At 40.5% G+C, this 22,405-nt stretch overlaps 1 protein-coding gene across 1 annotated transcript in view; it reads right to left on the minus strand.

The window, feature by feature from the left end:
• The window catches only part of NAXD (NAD(P)HX dehydratase), a 47,750-nt gene that overhangs the window by 19,914 nt on the left and 5,431 nt on the right, over positions 1 to 22,405 (minus strand). The window contains 3 exon segments of the mRNA XM_042866664.1: positions 6,800 to 6,908; positions 19,232 to 19,320; positions 21,136 to 21,181. Of these exon segments, the coding sequence (XP_042722598.1) occupies positions 6,800 to 6,908; positions 19,232 to 19,320; positions 21,136 to 21,181 (244 nt within the window).

Below are 22,405 nucleotides of genomic sequence, written 5' to 3' on the forward strand. Positions count from 1 at the left end.
ACTGAATACTAATAGTTCTGAGCATAAGCAGCAATACTGCTTAGCATAACCAACAGCATTTATCTGCCTAGGGCTGGTGTTCCCAAGTTGTACCTGCACCAGTATAACTCCTACAGAAACACAACTCTATCATATCCCTGCACCTGTCTCATCCTAAGTGAAGATCTCCTCAGCCTAAATCCTGAAGCTGCGGGGCCTGAAGGTGGGAAATGAATCCCACCAACAAAACAGAAAGACAGAAAGGCTGATACTTCATTTGAGGTGGGACCGGGAATCCACTAAAAGAAAAATCTTCAAATGGGATCTATGGAGGTGATCCGTGACAATGGCCCAAACTTCAGTTACTCCCAGCAAGAGGTACTTAAAGCCAAGAAAATTCCATGCAACCTTAACTAAAGATTCAAGAGAAAATGAGTTTTCTGAAGTGTATATTCCAGCAGATAGAGATCTTCAGTAGAAAATGCTCTTTGAACAACTGGTGTGGGAGCCTCAGGAGGGTAGCATTGGGGAAGGTGAGAAGGCTGGTGTTATCTACCAACACCAGCGGTCAGAAATGGCAGCCAGGAAAGGCCTCAGTCAGGAGAAGAACCTCATCTGGTATTCCACACATTTTATTGGAACTAAAACAAAGCTTGAGCATTGAGTAAGAGGAATGAGCGTGCAGTCTGAGAACCCAGTCGATTTCACCCTGTAATGTTACACAGAGTTACTTTGCTCTCAGCCATTACCTCTCATACAGAATGAAAGTAAGCCTGCTCTGCTGAGAACAGCAATTTAGCTTTGCTGCTGTAAGATGAAACACAGAAAGGCTGAGTCCAGGATTCAGTGCTACTAGTTCAGGAAAAGAGGCAATGAGCCCAGTGACAACAGAAAATGATTTTAACATCAGACATGCTTCAATTAGGATAAGGCTCTTCATAAGGACGAATGCTTTTCTCTACCTGATACCAACAATAACTGCTATTCCAACAGCAATTCTGTATCAGTCCACTTGAGAACAGAGCCAGTAACTACCCAATAAGAGATTCACCAAACTCAGAAGCAGAAAATTTGTCGGGAATATCACACTCATGACAGAATGAGAAAGGAAGAGATACAAAAAGAGGCTGGAAAGTGATAAGCACATAGCGAAGCCCATAAACGCGTAACTGCCAGGCAGCAGGCAGATGCAGAACATCCGAAAGCATGAGGAATCACTGACTGCTCTTCCCAAGGACTACACAAGGAAGATAAAACTCCTTTCCAAAGTCTTCTTAGGAGCTGCATTCATCATCCTGCAGCATAGGAACTTGGTTCTCTCACAAATCTGAGGAACTGCTCTTCAGGTGGGAATTGCCCTAGTTCAATTCAACTCATGCTACAAGAAAAACCAGATCACTGTAAGAGCAGAAGTACAAACATCTCTGAAATGGTTGAATGAAAGTCCTTGTGGTGGGCAGATAAGATAGGGGCACAGTATTTCCATGTGAAATAAAAGGAAAATAGCCAATAACTTTAGAAACATGCTGCCTTTAAGCACTGACGGGCAACAGTATGAGCAACCTTGGCCTTGCTTGAAAGACAGCTAAACTGTCTCAACAGAGTCTAAACCAGCACCAGCTGCATACCAAGGGCAGTGAACACAAGGAAGCAGTGGTACTTTTGTCTCCAGCCAATATCAGAGACATTGAAGGGGAAAAAGAGATAGCCTGATGTTGCCTACAAGGAAGCTGGCTGCAGAAGACAAGCTCTACAAAGGATGTGACAATGGCACTTTGGAAGACTGAAGCAGAACAGGGAACAGAGACAATTCAATCTGCATGCTCCAGAGCTGAGAAGCGGAGGAGAAATGATCCTTTGTTCCTTTCTCTTTCAGTGGAATAGCTTGGACTGCTTATTTGCTCCAGAAGTCAGAGGTCAAGTCTAGAGCTTCTATATCTGCATGGAATCCAGCTTGACAAGTATTTGGACCCAACAAAAGATTTAACTGCTACATTTTTTTTGTGAAACTGCAGACTCTGATCCTGCAAACCCATACCTAGGAAGCATCAGATCTCACTCAGGCAGCTGAGGAGTAGTATGTAAAAGTTTTAGCACAGGCTCATAAAAGAGAGTGGGATATAACTTTTTGAGTAGCTTCTCGTAACAGGTCTTGTAAATGGAACTATAACCAAAATCAGTCAACCGTAGGAAAAAAAACTAAGAGTATGCCTTCAAAGAGTATCACTACACTCAGGAAAAGCATAAAAGAAAACTGATCATAAAATGCTTCTTTTCCAAAAGGTTGTTGAAAGGACTTGAAACACCATGCCCATGGAGGGCATTAACACAGTAGCCTTTCTGTGTCAGAAGGGAGGCTATGAGAAAGGAGGGGACAAACTTGTTAGTAGTCTGTTATGATAGGACAAGTGGAAATGGTTTCAAACTAAAGCAGGGGAAATTTAGACTGGATATAAAAACAAAATTTTTTACAATAAGTATTGCAAAGCATTGGAACAGGTTGCCCAGAGACATGGTCAATGCACTCCCCCTAGGCCAGGCTGGACCAGGCCCTGAGCAACCTGATCAAGCTGTAGGTGTCCCTGTTCACTGCAGGGGAGTAGGAAAAGATCTTTAAAGTCCCTTTAATCTCAAACAGTTCCATGATTCCATAAGTGAGAAGGAAGTAGGTATATCATAAAGATACAGAATCACAGAATGGCCAGAGTTGGAAGGAACCTCAAGGATCATGAATCTCCAACCCTCTGCCACAGGCAGGGCCACCAACCTCCCCATTTAATACTAGACCAGGCTGCCCAGGGCCCCATCCAATCTGGCCTTGAACACCTCCAGGGACGGGGCATCCACAACCTCTCTGGGCAGCCTGTTCCAGCACCTCACCACTCTCTCTGTAAAGAACTTCCCTCTGACGTCCAACCTAAATCTTCCCTCCCTTAACTTAAAACCATTTCCCCTTGTCCTGCTGTTATCACCCTTTCCAAGAGTTGATTCCCCTCCTGTTTGTAGATTCCCTTTAGGTACTGAAAGGCTGCAATGAGGTCACCCTGCAGCCCTCTTTTCTCCAGGCTGAACAAGCCCAGCTCCCTCAGCCTGTCTTCATAAGGGAGGTGCTCCAGTCCCCTGATCATCTTTGTGACTTTCCTCTGGACCATCTCCAACAGCTCTCTGTCTTTCTTGTACTGGGGGCTCCAGACCTGGATGCAGTACTCCAGATGGGGCCTCACAAGAGCAGAGTAGAGAAAGACAATCACCTCCCTGTCCCTGCTGGCCAGTTCAGAGGTCCACCTTTCAAGTCTGTTGAGGTCCCTTTGAATGGCATCCCTTCTTTCCACCATGTCAACGTGATCCTTGTGGTTCCCTTCCAACTCGGGATATTCCATGGTGCTGTGATTACAAAGGCCCGCTGTGCTGTGGCCATTCACCTGTATGAATGAACCGCCAAGTGGTTCTGAATTGCAGCTCTTCCCCTCTGAAAGCACCCCTCTTCTGTTGGAGCCCAGGATACCATTTGCTTTCCAAGATGCAAAAGCACACTGCTGGCTCATGCTGAATTTTTCATCCACCAGGACCCCCAGATTCTCTGCAGGGTGCCTCTCAAGGGCTGCTCCTTCCAGTCTGTATAAATGCCTGGGATTCCTCTGGCCCAAGTACAAAACCTTGTACTTTGTTGTGTTGATCCTCATTAGGTTCACCCAGGCCCACCTTTCAAGTCCGTTGAGGTCAACCTGTGTCCAGATCTGGGGCCCCCACAAAAGAAGGATGCAGAGCTGTTGGAGCAAGTCCAGAGAAGGGCCATTAATGTGATCAAAGGGCTCTCTTACAATGAAAGATTGTGGGAGTTTTGTTTGTTTAGCTTGAAGAAGAGAAGGCTAAAGGGAGACCTCATTGCAGCCTTCCAGTACTTAAAGGGAGCTTATGAGCAGGAAGGGAAGAGACATTTTATACAGTCTAATAGTGATAGAACAAGGGGGAATGGCTTTAAACTAAAAGAGGGGAAAAACAGATTAACTATTAGGTGGAAATTCTTTACTCAGAGGGCAGTGAGGCACTGCCACAGCTGCCCAGAGAAGCTGTGGTGCCCCATGTCTGAAGGCACTCAAGGCCAGGTTGGATAGGGCCCTGGGCAGCCTGAGCTGGTGGGGGGCAGCTCTGTCCACAGTGGGGGGTTTGGAGCTTGTCAAGCAAGGCAATCCTCCCCCTCTACTCTGCCCCGGTCAGGCCTCACCTGGAGTACTGTATCTAGTTCTGGAATTCCCAGTACAAAAAGTGACAGGGATCTCCCAGAGAGAGTCCAGCAGAGGGCCACAAAGATATTAAAGGGCCTGTAGCATCTCCCCTATGATGAATGGCTGAGCAACCTGGGTCTGTTTAGCCTTTAGAAAAGACTCAGAGGTGATCTTACTAATGTTAATAAATATCTTAAGAGTGAGCATCAAAGGGACATGGCCAACCTTTTTTCGGCGGTCTGTGGGGACAAGACAAGGGGAAATGGCCATAAACTGGAGCATAGGAAGTTCCACAGCAACATGCAAAGGAACTTCTTCACAGAGAGGGTGATGGAGCACTGGAACACACCACCCAGGGCGGCTGTGGATTTTCCTCTGGAGATATTCAAGACCCAGATAGAAACAGCATCAGTCAGCTGATGGACCACTAAGCCTCATCACTTCAGTGAGGAAAGAGGAATAGAGGAAACCTCTCATTGTCACTGCCACTCTGATACAAAACCCTGAAACAAAAGCAGACACTAATCTACATCTCAGCAATGTACTCAAATGACAGCATGCTGAGGTTAGCTTAAAGGAAGAGCGAGAACTACACTTTCAGCCAGCATCTTAGAAAAGTTTAATATAGCAATGCTATCATCACTTGCTTGGTTTTTGGAAGGTGAAGAGTGATACAAAGCTTAACATTCACTGCAGAAACAAGAGGGAGACAGCCTTTCCTCAGCACAGAGAAACACTAGTCTTTCTTAAGCACACAACCAGTGTTCATTTGCCCCCAGTTATACGCACCTACTAAAGCTTTTGGTTGAATGAAGAATTTAGGAGATAATGGTTGTGGGATTCAAACAAGCAAAAAAAAAAAACAGATGTAACTGGATAACTAACAAACATTTACATAATTATAGCAAAGACAAAGAAGTTGAGCTTTAATGTGGCTTGAAATCAACAAGGTCAGACCTACAGCTCACAAAAACATGACCCTAGATTTCAGTATGAAGGAACTTCCAAATGGCTGGTCTTCATCGGCTGTATTTGTTTTGTTGACTGCATGTAAGCTCAAGAAGCATACTCAAGCTGAAGTAAAAGCATGACTATAATTTACTAAGAAAGTAAAAATTGTTTTTAGCAATAGGGAAGAACATCTTTACCAAAGAAAAGGAATCTTCCAGATACTTCTGTAATGCAGATAAGAACATGACAGATGTCTTTAAAATCTGGATGGAATTTTTACACTGAAGAAACTTAAGTATTTTAGATATTCTAAACAAAGTGTTATTTACTTTTGTTTAAAGTCACTTTTCTTTAGAAAGAAAAGAAAAATAAAAAATGAAAAACATCGCTCAAATCTTTTTGCTGGAGAAAGAATTCCTCACGAAGTTCTAAAAATCTCTGATGAAAGTTTTCATGTAGGATCAAATTTGCTTCATTATCAACTGTATTAAATTCCTTTATTGCCACTCTGGATCCATGTTTTTTATTAGTTTTGTACCTGTGTCATACAAGACATACTTTTTGAAAGGAGAAGGTTAAAAGGAGTGAAGAACTTTCAAAGACAACTTTCTCTAACATAAGCTTAGCATAAATGACCTCCTCTACTGTAAGGGATTCTACATGTCTTGGATAGCTTGGATTTACAGCTTCTTACGCTTTGTAAATCCACTGTTTAACTTCCAACACTTCTGTAAATTCTATTAATTCCACTTGTTAGTACCACTGATTAATTCAGTGTAACGTCTCAGACTTTTTAAAATTAATACCAATCTTATTTTGTTTGAACTGAAACATGCGAAGATGTGTTGGGAGTAACACAGGACATCTGGAAGGCTGTGTGGGTGCCTACTGCTTAATGCACAGAGCTATCTAAGCTCCTGTTTTCAGTCCAACATTAAGACTTGAGAGAAAATAGGATTACTTCTTTATCCAGAGTAGAACTCTGAAACATTTTATAATTAAGACTATTATTTCTTATTGCAAGGGGACACAATCTCTGTTCTCTGGTACTCCTCCTAGCACATGCTGCCAAATATAGCTCCTAAAATTAGGAACTCAAATTCATACTGAGGTTCTTACAGTAACAGGTGCTCGGCACCTAAGGAAACACAGAGCCCTTAACCTGGAGATCCCAATATCTATTCCTAATTAGCAACTTTAACAATGAAAACAAAAGCAAATCAAAACAACCACATGGGTCTCTGAACTTAAAACTTCCCTCTGAATTTTAATAATGTAGACCATAATTAACAGCTGCAATTTTCCGTCAACAATACCCAGTTAAACTCTTTCTTTTAAATTATAATTGCTACAATAAATACTAACCATTCATTTACAAACAAACAAAAACCAACAACACAAAAATAAAAATCAAACAAAAGGAACCAATTTTATGTAGATTTCTTAAGAAAGTGGGTGAGAATGAACTGTGGAAAATATCACAGAGACTCCTTTCAATTATGGAAATATATTGCAACAATTTTGTTTAACCTGTGAGTTAGTAGCCTTGATCACAAACATTGGTGTAATCAAGCAAAAGATACAGAATTGGTTAATAAAATTCAACAGGAAGACAAAGTATAAAAACTCAGTAAACACATTACCTTAGCATTTTCAAGTAAAGCTTCGTCTCTGCCTAAGCCAGGTCCTATGACAACTGAGTGCAGTCGTGGTAACCACTTATCCACCTCATGCACAGCGTTGGGACTATCACTGAATAGAATTAGGAAGAAAAAAAAAGAAGACATGTTAAAAAAAAAACACCTCCATTTTAGTATTCTCAGAATCTGAATTCCAGGTGCAAGATAGAAAGAGAGATCTCTTGTCCTGAGCATCAAGCAACTGTATCCTCCAAACTACCAAATATTTGTTGCCCAGGAAACATGGAACAATTGTCCAAATAGCTAAAATGAAACATTAGCTCCTTCTCAATTTGTTCCTTAAGGGATACCACATAAAAATGAGGAAATAATTACAAGTGTCCCCTATAGCTATTACAAAACAGAAAACAAAGGCAGGAAACTGACATTTCCTACAGTCTGACACAGTTTCATGCTTCCTACTTAACACTCCTTCAAGGAGATTCCACCTCGCAGAGAAGATCCACAATATTTGTAGATACTTTCTGTAAATTGCTGGAAATTATGCAATTATTGATTATTCTGCATGGTAGAATGATGAAGCTACTCATAAGCTTTTTTTGTCAGTTGCTTTATGAGCATTTGTTCCAACTGAGCAACCAAACTGTCCCAGAAGAAACAAGCCACTCACTGACGGTTGATACTGAAGGTTTCAGCAGCATTTTGATTTTGTCTATCTATGAAAAAATGAAGAGAACACCCACTGCCAAATGTCACTGTTATAATACAGCAATTTCATCAGAACCATTTATTTTGTTCTGATCGGTTCTGTTGTGTAAATAGGTCAGAACATTATGAAAGCACAGCTGGGCAGTGCCAGTTAACTCTCACCAGCAATACGGAGGGGAAGTTTAGCCTCCCCTTCCACCTCTGGCTAAGCAGCCAATAATAGATGACCATTTTAACCGAAGCACGAGAGGCAAAAGCTTCCTGTAAGCTAAGCAAGGAGGTACTCCACGATAGTATGACTCCGACCATCTTGAGCTCACAATAACCTGACGAAGCTCGATTATTAGGGATAAAAGCCCTCGCATGTTTTTCGTAACCGGCAGCTGTACCGATGGGCCATACCACTTGGGAACAAGTGTTTAGCTCCGCTCTGGCAGAATCAGCAAATTCCACAGCGATTTCTGCAAGTGCCAGGCAGGAGCCCAGAGCGGCCGCAGCTGCGGTGGGCAAGGCGGCCCGCTCAAGGCCGCAGGGCTGTGGTGCCTTGCGCCTGGCCGCGGCCCAGCAGCCCCTTCACCAACAATAGCCGTCTCAGAAATGCCGGCCGTGCCGCCTCCCCAGAGGCCCCCGGTGCTGACACCACAGAACAGCTCTGTCAAAACAATGCTGCTGGCTGGAACTGATGGGATGGCCCACCGCAGGGGCGACGGGGATGGTGGGGCACGTGATGACAGCCGTGTCCATGAAGCAGCTTCCCCGCTATGGGAAGTTGGATTTCTGATGGAGCCACGCAGCTCCTCCTTCTCCAAGGGCCGGGGGAACAGCAGCAGTACAGCACATCCCTACAGCCACCTATCAGCTTATGATCTCAGTAGGGGCTGGAAGTAACGTTTTCCTGTACGTGTTAGAGCACTAAAACCAAATTAAACCCAATTCTAATAAACTGTCACCATTTCTGAATGCAGACATGATTTTCACATATTAAATGTGAACAGAAAATGATCAGAGCTGTAGAAAAAGACCTGATCTGTGGCAAAACGCTGCTTCCCTGATAAGGATGTTTAAAAGGATTGGATTCGAAATACATTTGGGTAGCAGAAGCCAAATACACCAAATAAATGTTACTTCAAACAGAGCCGAGATTGCACCAAAACTTCCTCTGCTCTTTCACAGACCTCTCATGCAAATAATCTCAAGGTAGAAAGTTTGCTAATTTGTTTATATTCCAACTTGAAATAAGAGCATTCTGACTCCAGCCCAGTGGATTACATACACTCTTCAAAACAAAGCCATCTCTTGGGAAATGAACAGTCCAACATTAAGCTGCTCCTGTTCACTTTGCCTCTGGTAATAATAAAAGCCTACTGTAGAGCTTTTCATCTTCAAAGCATTTTACAAACATTACGTTTCACATAACTCCTTTGCAATTTCACATCAAGAGGCAACCCACGGCATACGAAGGGCCAAAAGATTTAAAATGGTGATAATGACTATTGCATTGCAAAATCAGCTATAAAAACATACTGAAAAACAGCTGATGGATTTCTATTCTTTATAAAAGAAAGCAGAACAAAAACTGCCTCTTAGTAGCATCACACCAACTTCACTTTAAGATCCAAGATGTTCACAACAGCTGCAATTTTGCAGCTAAGGACACCCTGTACACTATCATGTCTCTATGGCTTTTCTCAAAGCAGAGGGGCTTATCATGCCAGCTTGTAGGAACTGCTTTTTCCTACACACAGACATCAAAGTGGCAACATTTTCAAGCTGATACAGTAAAAATGATCAGCATTCTTGATCATTTTTCTTTGGGAAGATAATGAAGAAGTATCCTCTCCAGCTTTCCTGACCATGGGATTTAGCACAAACAGAAACTCTTTTTACTCTTAACAGCTACAATCTACACACAAAATTCAGACATGCCCCAGTTGGTTTTCTGATACAGAAGTCAACTGGCCTCTGCATTGCAAGGCTTCAGAGCAGTGTGAACACCCAAAGCTGCCTACTACAGTGCCTGGACTGTAGTAATTCCTCAGAGTGCAAGAAGTTGTTTAGGAGAGGATGTTTGGCATAGGGCAGAATCTTGCCTCATATTGTTCAAATAATTTGACAGTACAGATAATAATTTTCAGGTCTCTGGGAATACATATGCTTTGGCCCTGTTCAGTTTACTACTAGAGACAAAGCCAATGTGTACTCTTCAACAACAACAGAAATATCAAAAGCACCAAAATACTTGCAGACATACCAGCACACAAGTCAGGTTCTCAGCTGTTCTCTATGTACTGTGCTCACACAAATAACTGTTCGCCTCCCTTGTCTCTTCATGCCAATTTTTCTGCCTGATTACTAACCTGATTTCAAACTGCTCTATTTAATTATCGCCTCCATTGCCAAAGATGTGCGCACACAAATTAGCACCATATTTTTTTAAAGTATCTAAAAAGGTATGAGGTATGAAGGTGATGTCCTCTTGATCAAAAGAGATGTGATCTTCAAACTTGGGTAGACCAAGATCCAGTAAACAAGAATCAGAGTTGTTTTCAGAAGCACAGAGCCATAAGATAAAGTAACCCAGCTTTCTTACAAAACAGGAATCACAAATGCAATACCTCTACTTTGAAGAACAAAGCTAATACCAATATAAAATGGAGTCAGAAGATCTTTTACAAGGTCACAAGAAAATAGTATTTGCATTTTTTACAAGTGTAAAAAACTTGGAAAAAGAGATGTTACCTTGCCAGATCAAGACTCTGATTGACCAGAAATTAGGGATATCAAAGAATCACAAAATGATGGAGGTGGGAAGAGACCTAAGGAGGTCATTTAGTCCACCCCCCTGCTCTAGAAGGACCACCCAGTACAGGATACCCATGTCCATATCCAAGCACTTTCTGGAGATTACCCTGGGAGATTCCACAAACTCTGTGGGCAATCAATGCCAGTCACTCACACAGCACAGAAAATTTTCCTGGTGTTTACACAGAACCACTTGTGCTCCAGTTTGTGCCCATTGCCTCCTGTCCTGTTTATTTTCCAGTTTTCTCTTGCCCTTTATTTTCCAAAGTAAAGTAAGATTTTTTTGGAAGGAGATGGGGTAGGAGATTGGGAAACAATCTGGCTTTCCCATGATTTAAAAATATACTCTCACACCATGGATATACACAATGGGAATAATTTGTGAAGCTGAATGCAAGCAATAACACTTGTAAACATGAAAAATGAACAACAGTACCATTGTGCAGATGTGTGCAATAAAGATTATTGTGAGAGACCACAGTTATAGATTTGGAGGCAATGACTACATCTTTAAAGAATTACTTAATTTGCAGCTAACCACTGTTAAGTGAAATATTATCAGACACTATTTTACAGGAAATCTAGATGATGACAGCTCATTGTTGCTCAACCAAGAAACTAACCAACGCCCTCCTAAAACCCATAAAGCTTCCTCAAAGTTTTAGCTTGCATGGAAAGCAACTGATAAAGCTTTCCCTGCATATGGAAAAGGACAACTATAGAATAAACAAGTAAATAACGACTGTATGCAACAAAAGAAGCTTGCTTAAGCCACCCAATTCCTGTGAAGTCTAGTAGGTAGGGAAGAGTCTAAAGTTAACGTCAAATCCTATCCCGTTTAATATCTTTATTGATGACATGGACAAGGGAAATGAGTGCACCCTCAGTAAGTTTGCAGATGACATCAAGTAGGCAGGAAGTGTTGACCAACCTGGGGACAGGATGGCCCTACAGAGAGATATCAACAGGCTGGATCAATAGGCTGAGGCCAATGGGATGAAGTTCAACAAGACCAAGTGCTGGCTCCTGCACTTTGGCCACAACAGTCCCAAGCAAAGCTACAGGCTTGAGGTAGAGTAGCGCAAAGACTGTATGGAAGAAATGGACCTGAGGGTGTTGGTCAGTGCTTAGCTAAACATGAGCTAGCAGTGTGCCCAGACAGCCAAGAAAGCTAACAGCATCCTGACTTGTACCAGAATTATTGTAGTCAGCAGGAGCAGGGAAGTGATCGTCCCTCTGTCCCCGGCACTGGTGAAGATGCACCTCAAGTACTGTTCAATTGTACAATTCAATTGCACCTCAAGTTCAATTTTTGGCCTCTCCTTACAAGAAAGACATTGAGGCCCTGGAGCATGTGCAGAGAACAGCAATGAAGCTGGTGAGGGGTCTGGAGTACAAGTCTTTCAGGGAATGGCTGAGGGAGCTGGGATTAGTTTAGTCTGGAAAAGAGGACACTCACGGTAGACCTTATGGCTCTGCACAAATGCCTGAAAGAAGGCTGAGGAGAGGTGGAGGTCGGCCTCTTCTGCCACATATCTAGCAACAGGACTAGAGGGGATGGCCTCAAGTTGTGCCAGGGGATATTCAGGTTGGATGTTAGGAAAAATTTCTTCTGCAAGACATAGGTCAGGCACTGGAATGGGCTGCCCAGAGAGGTGTTTGAGTCACTGTCCCTGGAGGTGTGTTCAAGTAACATCTGGATGTTGTACTAAAGGACATGGTTTAGTGTGGAAACACTGGTGGTAGGAGAATGGTTGGACTAGAGACCTTGGAAGTCTTTCCCAGTCTTGGTGATTCTATGATTCTAAGTGTCAGAAAGATAACCTCCTATCAAACAATCAACTTTACACATTGTCTATTAGTCAAAGCAGAGGTAAAGAAGCAAATACGCAGTTTCACAGTGGAACACTGAAAAAGGACTTCAAGCATGTTTCTCTGATCAAACTTCCCTGGCTATTAGTGACAGGTAGGAGAGAGAGACAGAGCCTTGCTCACTGAGAAGAGACTGCAAAGAGACAAAACAGCTTTATCCTGTGCCTTCCTTGAACATTACGTAGACAGGTCCAAGGCACAGGTTTAAGAATAATATATGTTTCACTTATTTATCTGTCTTTTAGAATGTAATTTTAATGGAAAACTCTGAAAAAACAATAGTTTCTCTTCAAATTAAACAATACCTAATCTCTGAAGAAGCAAGGACAAATTTTCTTTGTGAATTATTGGTAATTTTATATAACTTCTGTCAAACCAATATTAGTACACGCTGACAGAAATCCTCTTGGCTTTCCACACAAGCTATTTTTATGTACAAGAACAGTAGAGGTTTAGTTGCTGTGCTTATGACAGTAATTGCTGGATTTGGTAGTGCATAGTCTCAGTGTTATCTCCTATCTGGATGCACAGCCATACAACTTTCTATACTTCTTAGTTTTGAACTCTAGTAAACAGAACAACTGCTTTAAGTCAAGATTTCTGCCCTTCAGAACTGTTCTACATTTCACTATCACACAATAAAAACTGATATAAGACAGTTTTATAGATCTTTATCTTTGTGAAACCTCAATGTAGACATTTCCAAAAAATACCCAAAGAGCTTGAAAACAGATGGTGACTATAGACCTAAGATTCCCCACAGTTTCTAAACATCTTCCACAGCAGTCTGTAATCAATATTCAGTAGTCACTATCTATGTGAAAGTCTGCTCTAAGCTGGTCACTGTCCAGAACTGAACACTTGACAGCTTGAGCCTGAAACATAACTCTGCTCCCCAGCTGCCAAAACAAACAAAATTCTGCTGTATGCCATATTTTACTCAAAGAGTGGCTTTCAGCAAATGATCAAAAGCCATCAAGGCAATAGCTTTAAATTATCACAGAAAGCTCTAAACACAGCAGCATTTCCTAACCGACAAGAAGGACAGTTACTGTCATTGCTTTCTAGAAGCGGGAAAAGGAACAACATGAAAAGCTGCAGCCTTGTCAGATTTTACACAGAAACAAGAAACTGTGTAGCAAATTCAGCACAGGTGTAAGTGGGAGCTATGGAAGTAATAGATAACTAGGAATGACGGCACAGAGAGGAGACAGCAGGACTGCAGCTCTTCACTTTTGTTTCAGGCAGGTGGAAGCACCTCATTCATCAGAGATCTGCTTCCGACTTCATAAAAACACCATCAGTAGGGTCTACTACTAGAGAAGGTCAAGGGATACAAACAAAATTTCTGCAAACTGATCAATACAGCACCTGAATGGAGAACACATTTTTAAAAACCTTCTTCTTATCAGCACGCAGGTATAGCGATTGAGGCCAACTCCAAATCCATTAAAATGCATCACTGCCAAAGTCAGTCAGGTAAACTCAGACAAAGACATTTCAAGTGGGCAATTTCAAAAGCCAATCTAGAATCTTATCTTCAAAGATGAGAACAAGTCTCTGATCTGAGGATGGAAATTTTTGGTTTTGTTTGTCCAACCGCTGCAGGTAGTTATATTGATGTGACTCAAACACTAGACCTGCTGACATTTAGATCCTGTCATGTTATATAGTACATCAAAAGAGTGAAAGACAGGACATAATGTGTAGCTCTAGAATGTAGGCAGTTCTCTCAGAGAGCTAATTATTAACTATTGTGGTAAACTTTGGGTGAGGTGAGGCCATTACTAGAAAATAGGCAAATAAGACAGGGATAGAGATTATTCCACAAAGGTTAGGTCAAAGAATTATAGGCAAAACCAAAGAGAGCATAACATTAAATTAATTCCATACTCATAGAGTATACGATCATAAGCCTTTGTCAATGCTTAAATCATTATTCTTGTAAATTTACTCCAAAATTCCAGAAGTCCAAACTTTACATGTAGCAACTCTTAGTCCCTTGAGCACAGCTAAAAATAACAGCTCGTTCTAGAAAATCTTGTTGATCCATGGCCAACTCATAGCTTTCCCTCCAAGCACCTCAATGAGGTGGAGCAAATCTCAGAGATGACAGCATCGTGAAGTTGGCTGGATGCGTTTTGAGACAAAAAAAAGAGATATTTAGTGAATTAAATACATTAAAATTCCAAAAAGAAACTTTAGAAGACAAAACTATCATTTTCACCTACCGGGCTGCTGAAAGATACTTACACAGTGTTTAATCTGCAAGTATTGCACAGATGGTAGTTATTTTCTTGCCACATTCTGACTAAATGACAGGGAGCAAAATGGAAAAAAAAAATCCCTCCTAACGAGGGAGGGATTGAATCATAATAAAATTAATTATTCCTCTTCAGTCATCGGATAAACTAACTTAGACACCAAAATGTATATATGACAGGTTTCATTAGAACATCAACAACATAGCAGCAAGAACAGCAATCCAGCAGCCGGAAGGAGCAGGGCCTCCCACACTCAAGGCAAAAGACTGCTCTCAATCTGCATATTCCACTGCCTTGCTCCATGTTCCACCTTCAAGGTAGAGAGAGTGTGAATGACCTATCAATGTACGCATTTGCAAAAAATGCATTAGTTACCATATCATACTATTCTTATTGATAAAACCCCAAACGTATTCCACAGCTGCTACTCAGTCACCAAAGACTCTCATACAGGCATGAGATCTTCCACTTCACCAGGTATATTGTCAGTGCACTATAGGCAACAGACCCAACCACAGCCTCCTTTTTTAGGAACCTCAACTCACTACACAAACAGGGTCGCTTCTCTTATTCAGATCAGAGCATCTCAGATCCTGTGAGAAAGAGCCCCAGAGGAGAAGAAGCTATCACTTAAATCTGCTTTTGGAGATTTCTCACGCAGACATGGCAACGGCACTCAAGGGCAACCCCTCCAGCCTTGTACAGATACCACAGTTATTTTACAATCTTCTTTTAGATGTATCCTAATCTTCAAAGCAGTTATAGTACGTTCTGGTCTAGATCACATACCAGTGTGTGTTACAGCAGTCCCCCCCCAGAAGTAAATAACAACCAAATGTCTTGACTCAGCTGTTTTCACATTTTAGAGTTCACAGAAGCAGTCCTGACATATTAATATTTCCTTTAACTGCCTTTGTAAGTAGAATCTGTCAAAATCTCTCCCAGATGGAATGACTGCAACAAACCAAATCTGTGATTTTATAAATCACAGCATGCAGCTGAGTTGACAAGGTAACCTTCCTCAAAACAAAACATTGCCCCTAGAAAAACAGATACACACTTTTTTTTTCCTTTCCTTTTTTTTTTTTTTAATGTTGGCTGATAAAGTGCCAAGTTTCTATCACTTTGATATCACTCTTTAGTTTACATTTGAATGCTAAGTTACAGATTACAGTTGAACCAATACCTAGAAGGCTAGAGTACTTCAAATCAGCTGTGGACACACAAGAGAACAAGTCTCAGTCAAAACATGTTTTGGTAACTGTCAGACAGAAAAATGAATAAGACCCTAAAAGCTTCCAATAATAAATAAAGAAAATGCCAGGCATACCTTTCTTCACTCAAACTCAAGGAAGACTGAATACCGAAGAAATCTAATGCTGATGTCAAATCACAGCAGCACGGCAAGCATTCAGAAGGATGATGGTATTCCAGGACCTACCTGGAATATAATGTGTCTACACATGTAAGCTTCTCTTTTTTATGTATGAAGAAGCAACAAGAATAGAGTCACCACAGTGACACCACAAATCTTTAACTTCACCTCTATCTGTCAGTTTTCACCTAGGATGAGAATCCTTGCAACAATAGGGAAGAAAGAGACAGAGTATGAGGTGAACTCATCTCCTTTCTTCTATTCACTTGGCAGCGTAAAGGAAAGAAGCAGCAGCTTTTCTTTCCCAGGAACACTGGACAGAAAACACAGATCTGTAAACAAGTTTTGTCCACGGTGCTGCATGACATGATTAGAAGCAGCTTAAGTATACTCCTCTGAGTCAGCATACATGCAAACTGACCTTTATCTCACCCTAAGTGCTTTGGAAAGAAAAAACAAACAAACAAACAAACAAACACAACTTTCTCATGTGATTCCTAGCCAGGCTGCTGTCTAAATGTGGTTTCAGATAAACATCACACAGTTTATGCATGCTTTTATCACTGCAGGTATGTAAGGATCCAGCAACCAGGACATTCAGGAGGAGTCCTTCTGGTAATCAGAGCAACCTGTGCTCTCTCTCTGACTTGCTTCAGTGACAAAAACCCTTTTGCTTCTTCCAGCAGACTACTCAGAATTGAGTTCAGCCCCACTGTGTTTAATAGCCATTCTTAACTAACAAAACTGAAAGCTATGAGCCTCCTTCCACAAACGAACAATGTTTTTGAATCTCCTTTCCACATTTTGAATGAGAAAGGGACAAAGAAAAACTCTGTACAATTACGAAAAAGTTTTCCTAAGAGGCAATCTAACAGAACAGATTTATTTCATCTTTTCAAATACAGCCAACTGGGTTCATATAGCTCATTCAACTCTGTGATCACTGGCCTATCAAGAGAGGGAAAGGTAACTCAAGACAAGTATTGAAGAAGTCTCCTCAACATGAACTAAGCCAAAGAATCGACATGCCTGCAATAAACCTTGGCTTTCACATTTCAGTATTATCTTGTCTTTGCGTAAAGTTCATAGTAAGAGTGCGATTAAAAAAAAACAAAAACAAAACAAACAGAATAATGTAGTACAAAACATGGGTGGTAGTAGGAAGAACAAGGTAGGTATGACTAAAACACAGTACAGTCCATTCTCCAAAGGACCTTCACACCTTTCTAATTTTTAGTTCTCCACATGTAAGCAAAAAGTCAGACAGCAAAAAAACTGAACTGGGTAGCTGGTTAAATTATTATTGATGCCTTTGATAGAATCCCTGAATAAGAAGGAAATATCACTGTAGATAATATTGACAATTCACTGCTCCTAGAAACGCAGCGAACATTAATCAACTCAGGCAGTGAGGACACACAGAGCCAGGTGTTAAAGCTTTATCTTCCCAAATCCCAGGCTGCAAAGTGCAGCTCTGGCTCCTTCACCTTCACACACAGGAACACTGAATGAAGTCACAAGATAAATTACAAGACAAACTTGCATCATAGGGTGTCTCTAGCACAAGGCGTTACACTTTAAATGAATCTGTGATGATCCGCAGCCGTGGCCACAGGGAATTACCCTGGCAATTCTGCAGGAGGGATGGTTATTTTCATAACTCTCCTTCTACAATCCTACTCAATCCTTCACACATAATGTTCTTGACATCCTTGAAGTGACAGGCATTTGCCAAGGACCTGAAACAGACTAGCACAACGTCTAGCTCTCACACACCTCTGCTAGTCCTGCCACCAAAGATCAGCTGCAGCAGCTCTAATGAGCCAGAAGAGCCTCTACATTCAGGGGGCAGCAAGAAAAAGATGTTCCTTCCTGAAGTTGATCCCCCTTGAGGTGATGGCTGCACAGAAAGGTAGCAGCAGCCGAGTTGCCGAGGAGATGATAAAATGTCAGACTTCTGGCTGTACAAAATGGCAGTTGAACCCTGGCAAAATGCCAAGCTGTTCAAACAGTGAATTGAGAAGTACACGGGGCCATCATTACGATTAGCATAAGAAGAGAGTGGTACAACAGCTACCTAGCTACTCGGAAGGGTCACGGAGAAATTATAACAAAGCAAAGTTTTAGGGAAGGACACAAAAGAAAACAATGTCATAGCTCAGTGCTTTTTACCCAGAGTTTCTCACTGCATGAAGCGTGGCTCGGGAGAAAGTACAAAGACTTGATTAGGCTCTGAATCAAGAGCGGCCAGCAATGCTAGCAGGACTCAAACTGCTTCTCTACATCGAAAAGATCATATAAAAACGTGACACCAGAGACAAAGTACTTTACAGGAAAAACAGGCTGTACTGTAAATTTGACTAACGCCTGGGTTCAGCACAGTTAGTCAAGATCTCTTCCTTTCTCGCTGAAGAAGACTGCTTTCAGAAGAGATTAAAAAAAAAGAGATGCTTTAACAAATAAATTCTGAACATTCTGATATTTGTTTTTTTTTTCATTTTTAATATCGTATAAGCAAAGTTTACAGAGCCACAGATTCACACAATTAACCAGCTGCCAGGGTGAAATTAATCTGAGTTGCAATAAAAGTAAAACACATTATCATTGATTTTCAGTCTTAATACAATAGGGATACGAAAATTGCAAGATTCATCACAGTTTGTACAACTTTTCTATGAATTCCTGTAGATGAAGCTTAACTCATAAGTTCTCTTTGCAAATAGAAGGATTAAAGTCTACACTGGAATCTGAATTCCACAGACAACACAGAGAACCTACATAGTAAAAAATCTCCATTCAGTAGGCACAATTCAGTTCCCCATGAACACAAATTTTGCTGTTCAGATATTTCTACTGTTCATGGTCACATCTGTTTTTGATTACGCTGCTTCTCTTCTTCATATAAAATTTTTCTATTACCACAGATATCAAGAACCCTAAAATTGCTCCCCTGAAGGCAAGATCAACCCTTTCCATAGAAGGCAGCCATATGTTGTACTCCAAGTGGCATTCACCAAGACAAGCAAAGTGAAAAGCTAAGACTCCCATGGAGATTTTCTGTCTTTTTAGTTATCCTACGGTATCAGACAAAACACCACGTTACTGTAACCACTGTAACACCTCACTGAAACAATTCATCCACTTCAAGTTCATCCATCCCCGACACATTTCAAAACTCAAAGTCAGAGGAGCACAAATGGATCTTCCCTATTAAGACAGTTGGTTATTAAACTTTTCACCTTCTTGTTAATAAATCTTTTCCCTCTATTCCAAGCAGCAGCTGTGTATCTAATAATGCAAGACACTTAAGAAGAGAAGTGAGTAAGTGTAAACTAATGTAAACTAATCAAGTGTCAGACTGAAATGTTCAAACCACTACTCCTGACTCATTTAAACAAAACAGAAGTCACTTACAGAACTGGATGAACAATCAGCTCGGGACTATATGATTTGATTACTGTTGCTGCATCTTTGGTACAAAACACATGGGATAAATCTGCACCCTAAAAAGAAAAATTGCAAAAATAATTATCAATTATACAGCAACAACTTCAGAATTCCAAAGCTTAGTCAGCAAATAATTCGCTCTTTTTCTATTTCTCAGTAAAGGGAACTTTTCTCATTTTTTCTATTTTGACTTAGCATAACATGCAACATTTTAGAGAAAACTTATATTTGCATCTAAACTCCAAAATATTTTCTTCTGTTTCTCACCAGTAGGATGACTGATTATGAATCTTTGCTCACCAGAACAATGGTTCTCATTTGCAGATAAGTAAAGATTAAAACATCACACACACAACCAGAAAAAAAGTCAAGAGAACAGAGTTGAACAAGAGACAAGCTACACTAAGAAAGGAAAATAATAAGGTACTATACTTGCAAAACACAGCTATGACAATCTCTGAGTACTATTCCAGTCCTACCATTTTCACTCAATGGGCCAAATCCATACCAGATAAAGTCTGGCACAATTTCAACAACTTCTCTTCAGCTAAACGAAGCCAAGGGGCTTAGTCTCAAGCTTCCATTAACAACTCAAAAAAAATCACAAATACACTTTAAAAATTTGTAATATGTAGGAAACCTGATCTGCTATCTGTCTTCCATGTTGAAATTTCCCAAGGTTAATAAAGCGTCTCCTCTGCTTTACTTCTTGTACATTTAACATTAAAAGCTACTAAGCAATTCATAAGTATGATCCTATGATTCCTTATGTGAAGCTGCAATGAGCTGAGACCAAGTTACTCAAAGAGAGGACTCCCGTAATGTACTTCTGCATCTGCACATAGAATAAAGGCTGAGTAGATTCTAATATTTTATAGAAGATTAATAAATGATATAATTTCAGTTAAAATTTTTGAGAGACTGCAAGCCTGGGGGAGGGGGGGTGTAGATTGTGGTAGGAAGAAATACTAAGTAAGTACTTAATTGGTACTTATTCAAACAAACCTACAAAAGGAGCACAGTGAATGGAAAGTACTGATCACAGAGCTCTGAAAAATATACATATTATGTAAGCGTGTTTTGGGTACATTTGAATAATCACCACAGTATTCATGTAGTGTGCAGCAAGTTTATCTTTAGTCGTTTAATTTGTCACTAAAATAAGGAAGTTGACACTTCTAGGAAAAAAGCCTGGAAAATACTTCTGCTAAAGATCATTAATTTACAATGTAAATTAAGTTGATATGTTGAATTCAACCAACAATGTTTAGACTTTCAGCACCAAAGAATTTTACAAGTCTAAAGCTGCACATTGCCCCATCCCTGGAGGCATTCAAGGCCAGGCTGGATGTGGCTCTGGGCAGCCTGGTCTGGTGGTTGGTGACCCTGCACATAGCAGGGGAGTTGAAACTAGATGATCTCTGAGGTTCTTTTCAACCCAGGCCATTCTATGATTCTATGATTTCAAAAGAAGGCTACTTCATTCAATGCTTACCAAGAATTCTGACTGCAACACTGAAAATGCAGCTGTAAACACTAACCTAAAGTTATTTGAGAAACTACTTCAGCAAGTTTTCAGATTTGCTACCCAAGCTTCTGATAAAACAGTTTTCTCTCTAAAACCTTCCATTTTCTGGTGTATCTCTACCTATACGTTACACAGAGAAAATATTTACAGGAAACAGCAAATGACACATCCATACCAAGTACTTCTACAAATCCAAAACAGAGGATTTTCTTTGTTAAATAGAAGACCTTTTAGAACTCCAATTTCAAGCACAGCACAGACCGAATGCTTTTACAAAATGGCACTTAGCCAACATAAATGATGAGAAGTTCATTTTGTATTGATATAGAAGAAGAACACATACCACTTTGAGAGCTGTAATTGCAGCAAAATATGGTGCTCCTGTGTATCTAGAATGAAATGAAAAACAATTTAGATTAGGAAACACATTCATGATGTTAGACAAACTGGAAATCAGTCTGCCTTAAAGAAGACTCAAATGTGAGGGCAAATTAAAAAGCTTTCTCTTATGTTTGCTTTCAAAGACAGATAAAAATCCTGCTATGCCGAAGCCAATCTCAAACTTTGCTTTAATTTCAAAGAAGCTACTTCAGTCACCTGATCTCTTCACAGAAATATTGATAAAGACCATGATGCAAAAAAGCAAATTCTTTTCAGACAGTCCACTTAAAAAGTTTGAAAACAGACAAATAAAAGAGAACAATAATCAAGCATTGTTTGCAAGCCAAGCCTGAGATCCATGACCTAGATCACTCCCATCTGGTTTCAGATGCTTAACCAAATTGCCTAAACCTGATTCCAGTTGACCTGAATTCTCTTCATGAAGACTGAAGAGCAAGGTACAGGCAGACTCACTCTAAGAGGTGTCTGCTTTGGCCAAGAGGTAAGAACCCAAGCCTAGCAAACCAAAAGGAAAATTAATTCCAGTCTAGCCAATGCAGCACCTTCTGCTCTTTATATAATGGCAGATCTTCAAGGGCAGATCTCTTTCACAGAAGAAAGATGCCACCTCTATTTTGAAAGGGGAAAATTAACAACAGGAGGGCATAGTAGCTTGTTCAAAGTATTGTACACATTACTGAAAGTGGCCAAGAAGCAGAACAGAGGTTTTATTTCTAGATCAATATAACCGATTTATATTTTTTTTCTGAAGCATGCTATTTCTATTGCTCGAGAACATAAATCAGGATATTAATAAAATCTAGTAAACAACATAATTCATCAAAATAATAAGCACATAGTAAGATGATCTCAGCAACCTTCTATTCCTGACTTGAGAGATCTAGTTCCCAAGATACCAAAATACAACGAAGACCAACTGTCTTATTCTAGTCCATTTACTTCTATAACCTCATCATGCAACGGGCAAAGACATTAATATTGAATGCCGTGTTACCATAGTTAAAAATGACTGAGAAGGTAGAAACAGGCATAAACTGCACGCTAAGTTTCAGCCACGTTCACGACTGAAAGTTTGTGTCATAACCTCTGGACAACATGACCATTCACAAGAAAGATCATGATGATGGACTAGTAAAGTATACTCGTGTTTTAAATGTAAGGCAAGCTTAAATGGCTTCCACAAGTTGTAATGACATCTTCAAGCTCTTGGA

This window comes from Lagopus leucura, unplaced genomic scaffold (genome assembly GCF_019238085.1).
Source record: "Lagopus leucura isolate 7727_CA_CO unplaced genomic scaffold, USGS_WTPT01 Super-Scaffold_100001, whole genome shotgun sequence".
Taxonomy (NCBI): domain Eukaryota; kingdom Metazoa; phylum Chordata; class Aves; order Galliformes; family Phasianidae; genus Lagopus; species Lagopus leucura.